Source organism: Arachis ipaensis, chromosome B08, assembly GCF_000816755.2.
Source record: "Arachis ipaensis cultivar K30076 chromosome B08, Araip1.1, whole genome shotgun sequence".
Lineage (NCBI taxonomy): Eukaryota > Viridiplantae > Streptophyta > Magnoliopsida > Fabales > Fabaceae > Arachis > Arachis ipaensis.
In genome coordinates this window covers 15,408,508-15,414,425 of record NC_029792.2, presented here as the reverse complement: position 1 = coordinate 15,414,425, position 5,918 = coordinate 15,408,508, and the positions used below count along the sequence as shown (strand labels likewise).

Below are 5,918 nucleotides of genomic sequence, written 5' to 3'. Positions count from 1 at the left end.
TACTTTATACTTTATATATATGTTATGTTATATATCTTATAAAAAATTTAAATTTATATATTTACGTATTTTATATCATATCGTATTCTGTATCCATATCAATATTCATGCATCATAACATTGGTTAAAATGTTAAATTTTACTTTCACATTAAATTTCATACCAACGTCGGCAACAATTTACTATGCAACCCCCAAAATTGATGAGAGGGGATAATCTGCAGCTTGGATAATCTCCTAACATTATATTAAAAGTTTATATCATTGAAAAAAATAATATATTTATTCTTTACTAATAATCTATGCAACTATAATATTTTGTGTTAATAGTCAATTTAATCCTTAAAAGATCCACTACAAGAATTTGACAAATTAGCGACGAATTTTTGTGAGAAATATTTTTTGTCACTAATCCATCACTAACTTGCGAGGAATTAGTGACGCACTAACGACAAAATTAATGAGCGGTTACAAAATACCCGAACTTGAGAAAAACGACTGATAAGCGAGAGATTTACGAGTAAGTTTGTTTCTCGCAGATTGACTTTTGTAACTAAAAAAAAGAGTGAGGAAAATTTCCTTGCTAATTTCTCAAATTAATTAGCGAGTGACAATGTTCTAGCAAATCAGTCACTTAGGGGTTCAATCGAATAAAAGTAAAGTAGCGAGTGATATTATTGTCACTATTCCGTCACAAGTGTTGATATACAATTAGCGAGAAACAATTCACACACTAGTTCGTTGCTAAATAAACTTTGTGTGAAAAGGCTAATTAGTGAGGAACAATGTCCCTAGCTAATCCGTCATAAAGACTTAAAATGCATTCTGCGATGGACAAATTCCTAGCTAATTTGTCGCCAAAGTTTTTATTTTTAGCGAGCAATTCGTTTCTCGCTAATTTGTCGCATAATATTGTAAAATTCAAAATTAGGGTAGCGACAGAAGACAATCGTCACTAACTCGTCGCAACGGATATATCATTCAGTTAGGAAAGTGTTCCTTGCTAATTAGTCGCTAAAGTGGAAATACGGATATTGAGCGCCTATGACCTAAGTAGCGAGAAATTTGCCACTGTTTAACAACTGACGCACTTTGTTCGCTGATTTCAAGTCGCTGATTAGCGGGCGAAATACATTTGTCGCTAAGTTGTCGCAAGTTTAATTTAGCGAGCGACTTGACAACTGCAATCTTGTCGCAAAGCAAAAGCTATATCCTACCTATTTTATAGCAAATTACTCGCTAACCTCGTTGGAAATCAATCGCAAAGTTATAACAAATCCAAAGCTAATCGAGAAAATTTTAGAAGTAACTAGTCGCAATAGAGTCACTAATCAAAAGCTTATTTAGTGAGGAATTAGCGACTGTTTAACAACCGATAGACTTTTCTCGCTTATTTCATGTTGCTACTAATTTGTTAGAAAAAATGTTAGTCCTTATTCTGTCCTTATTTCATGTTGCTACTAATCACTAACCTCTATATAAATTCATAGAAAATTCATGAAAAGTTTGAAGCAAATTTGCCAAGTACGCTAATGTAAATTGTCACAATTTTGTCACTAATCTAAGCTATTTTAAATGAGACAATAATTAAAGTCTCAAAGTCGTGACTAATAATTAGCTAGCTAATTTTTAATAACTAATAATTTACAATATTCTAGCAAGAAGTCAATTCTCAAAAATTTTACAAACAACTCAAATCAAAAGCTTTTTCTTAAAAAATATTTTTTTCCCTATTAGATCACAAATTTATCGTTATTTTTAATAGAAAGTTTGCTATTAATTTGAATTGAAGTTTTAAATTAATATATTTTAAAGACAAATTAAAAAATTTAATATTTTTAGAAAATGAGAGCATAATGTTGATATTTTCAATCACAAAATATAGGGTAAAATACTTAAATAAACCAAATGTATGCAAATATTACTAATATCACCCAAAGCAAGAAATGATACGTGAATCTCCCAAAGGTATTTTTTATACCAATCGAATTAGGGTAATTAGATTTACAAATTTTAGTAGTAAATTGAATTAGACTAATAGATTTATTAGGTGAGTTTTAACTACACATAAATCGAATCAAGCTAGCCAGATTTATGCATGGGCATGGGTGGTATGTTTCCAAATAAATCTATTATTATTATTATTAGGACAAATCACACTAATAAATCAATAGCATGTAAATCGAAATAGGGCAGCTAGATTTATATAAAGTCTTCCGTCCTATATAAATCGAATTTGGCTGGTTAGATTTACTTAGAAACATATGAATGTGTAAATCGATATTACCTGTTTCAATTTATATGTAGGTAAAGCTCATCTAATAAATCTATTTAGTCTAATTCGATTTACTACTAAAATTTGTAAATCTAATTATCGTAATTCGATTTATATACAAAATGCCTTTGGGAGATTCACATACCATTTCTTGGTTTGGATGATTTTGGTAATATTTGCATGCATTTGATTTATTTAAGTATTTTACCCCAAAATATACTAGAAAAATATATAATAAATAAGATAATTAAATTATTATATATGAGAATTTATTTTTATATGATCGTACAAGTTTTATTATTAATTAGAATAATTTTAAAATTCATTCAATAAAGATTAATTTGAGCTAGCTTTTAAATTAATTAGGATTGTCAAAATGAGTCAAATCCATCGGACTAGCTCGTTTATTTGACATAAATAGATGGATATTTAACTCTAAAATCAAACTTGTAAAAATGCAAGTCTAAACAACTTAGCCATAGTTATCAGAACCGGACCAGCCGGCCAGTTCGACCAAAAAACCAGTGAACCGATGTCATATCCGGTTCGGTTCATTATTAAGACCAGACCTGCATTGACTCGGTCAAAAACGGTCAAATAGTTAAAAACCAGATGATTTTGTCACGAACCAGACTCAGTTTAGGTAGTTGATGACCCGCACTTCCTCCTTGACCCGCGTGCTCCACACATAGACCAGTGGGGGGTGTGGATCACTGTAGGATCATCTATTTGAATCCCCTTCAAAAGTGGCATCTCTAAGGTTCGATCCTTGAACCTAAGAGTGAGTAAATGATGGATATTTGACTCTAAAATCAAACTCGTAAAAAATGCAAGTCTAAATGACTTTGACATAGTTATCAGAACCGAATCGGATCGGACCGATCGGTTCAACTGAAAAAATAGTGAATTGATGTCCTATCCGGTTCGGTTCATAATTAAGATCGGACTTGCAATTAACTCAATCAATGGCGGTCAAAAATTAAAATCGAACAATTTTGTTGCGAACTGGACTCGGTTTAGGCAGTTGACCCGCACTTCCTCCTTGATCCGCACACTCCATACGTAGACTAGTGGGGTGTGGATCACTGTAAAAGCATCTATTTGAATCTCCTTAAAAAAATGGCTTTTTAAGGTTCAATCCTTAAACCTGAGAGTGAGTAAAAGCCCCATCTCACTGTGACAAGTGAATCTTCAATAGATGTAATGCTTATAATTTATATATACCATATTATTTTATATGTGCCACTAGTAGATTTCCCTCACTCACACATAAGTCCACGGAACCGAGCCCCCCTCTCTCTCTGCACACCACGGAACCCTAGCCCCTTTTTCTTTCTCTCTCCCAGCCAATAGCAGCAGGAGGCCAGGAGCCATGGCCTAGTGCCCAGTGCCTAGCGCCCAGCGCTGTCGTCGCCGACAAACTTGTCTCCTCAGCCAGCGTCCAGCCTCGTCGTCGCCGATCCTCTTCTCCTGGATCCCGTTTCCTCGCGTCGCTAGGTCTCATCGCCGAACAGGTGGCATCAGAAATCATCGCCTGTGGAAGCTCAACCCCGCAGCCCCGTCGCTTGTGGAAGCTCGGCGCCGTCGCAGGAGCTTGACGTCGTCTCCTCTATTCCAGCACGCTCTCTGTGTTCATCGTGCCTCCGTCACCGTCACTGTGCCTCCGTCACCATCATCGTGCCTCCGTCACCGTCTCCTCATTCTTGTGATTATAGGTTCTGAAATTTTTGATTTCATATTCTAGTTACTTTTGGTGTCTTCGTTACAATGTTCATCACCTTTGTGATGTTATATTATATCTTATCTTCTGTGACTAGGAATCATTTAGTTTGGTTAATTACTTAATTTTGTTCATGATTTTTGTTAGCTGAATTTTGAATTTTGTTTGCTGTGATATTGAACATTTTCCTCTGTTAGATACTTTGGTAGTTATAATTATGCCAAGCTAGAATGATTAGAGGGAGATAATGATCAACATTCCAATTTGAGGTAAAAGTTCTCCATTTTGTATCTATGTCAAATTTGGTGACCTTGTCCAGTGACTTGAAGGATCTATGAAGCCATTAGTCTTGTTTTGTTCTTTGTATTGTTCTGTGTTCTTGCTTTAAATGATTAGCTCTGCTCACTGCTGTTGTACTGTGCTGTACTGAAAAAAATTGAGACTGAAATTGTCCTCAAAGCCTGAAATTTTGATAATCTTTGTTAATCTTTGGAAAAGTTTGTTGTTGTTGCTGCATAATTTTTTATTGTGTTTTAATTATTTGTGTTGTGGCTCTGCTCTGTTTTATTGTGTTATCCTAGTAAATGTTTGCACGAAAGGTGCAACAAAGAACAGAAAGTTTTACATATTTTGCATTTGCTTGCAGTATAATTTCAAGGATAGCTCTGTGAAATTGGTGTATGTACCCCAGCCACATCCTCGGGCAATTGCTTCTCTGTCTTGGAAAATAATTGTCAAAGTGGCATGTGGGACAAATCACACAAGTGCTTATTTTTTCCATTCTTGATCTCAATTATTTAATCTTTTCTTTCATCTACTCATTATTTCTTTTGAATGTTTAGTGGCGGTGGATAAGGATGGCGACTTTGTCTACTTGTGAGTAATTCTTTAATTTCTTAGTTCAGTATCTTAGCTCTGTAAAATAAGTTATAACTTAAGATTATCCATTTATGCAGTTGTGGATTTGGTGGTTATGGAAGGTTTATGCATAATTTTCAGATTGGTTGTCAATGTTCTGTAAAATACAAAGAAATCACAACAATCAGATGATTCAATTCAAATTAGTTTTATTTATTTATTTGGCTGGTTCTGTGAATTCTGCGTGTACTGCAGGTATGCTTGACACAAATTCAATTCCCTTGTCTTTTATATATATATATCTAAAGTCTAAACAAATTTATTGCATAAAGAACTTGATCTTTGCATAAAAATACTTGAGATTTCTATATTTTAGAGTCTAAGTAGTGAGAGCGTGAAAGGAAAGGGGATCTTGACTAGTATGAACGCTTGGATGGGGATAGAAATATAACCAGCAGACTTCTTGCAGTTAAAGTGATTGTCATATTACCAATAGTAAACTATACTTTTTTTTTTTATCATAAATACTATTATCACTTCTCATTAGTAACACTTATCATGTTTCATGGCAATATACTAGGACAGCAGAGAGGGAAGCAAACTTGATTCTACCAATGCCCATAATGCAGAAGACAATTGATTATCTACTTTTTCTGCTAGATCAGTCCTATGTTGAAAGGTTTCTTAGTGCATATAAATTTTTGTGGAATAGGATGAGAGCAATTAGAATGGACCTGAGAATGCAGCACATTTTCTATCAAAGAGCTATTCTATGCTTGAACAGATGGTACTTTTTTATTTTTAACAAAAGTGTAATAAAACCTGAATTTTCTCTTATTGAAGTGGAAATAATATCTATTTTTTCTACAAGTTCCTTATATGCTATATTGATTAAGACTCAATACAAATATATATTGTGGCTACTTACAGATACAGTAGTTTCATATTTATTTATTGGTAAAATAATTTTCTAAAGGTTCTGATGCCTTTTATCAAGAACCTGCATCTACTTGATGATGTTTGTAAGAACAATATCTAGTGATGGTTAAAAGTTTAAAACTCATGA

The 5,918-nt window shown here is 33.6% G+C and overlaps 1 protein-coding gene and 1 long non-coding RNA gene across 31 annotated transcripts in view; one reads left to right on the top strand and one right to left on the bottom strand.

Annotated features, from left to right (window-relative positions):
• LOC110265753 overlaps positions 1-5,918 on the bottom strand; it is a 14,389-nt gene that overhangs the window by 734 nt on the left and 7,737 nt on the right. The window lies entirely within an intron of this gene.
• The window catches only part of LOC107612112 (SAC3 family protein B-like), a 5,994-nt gene continuing 3,612 nt past the window's right edge, over positions 3,537-5,918 (top strand). For 5 of the 30 annotated variants that reach the window (XR_002352037.1, XR_002352017.1, XR_002352023.1 and 2 more), the window contains exons 1-4: positions 3,537-3,989; positions 4,641-4,758; positions 4,837-4,870; positions 4,951-5,107. Coding sequence is in view for 2 of the 30 variants with exons in the window: in XM_021108988.1 (XP_020964647.1) it covers positions 5,625-5,639 (15 nt within the window). In the remaining 28 variants the exon portion in view is untranslated. The other 25 variants (XR_002352042.1, XR_002352039.1, XR_002352030.1 and 22 more) reach the window with 17 other exon arrangements.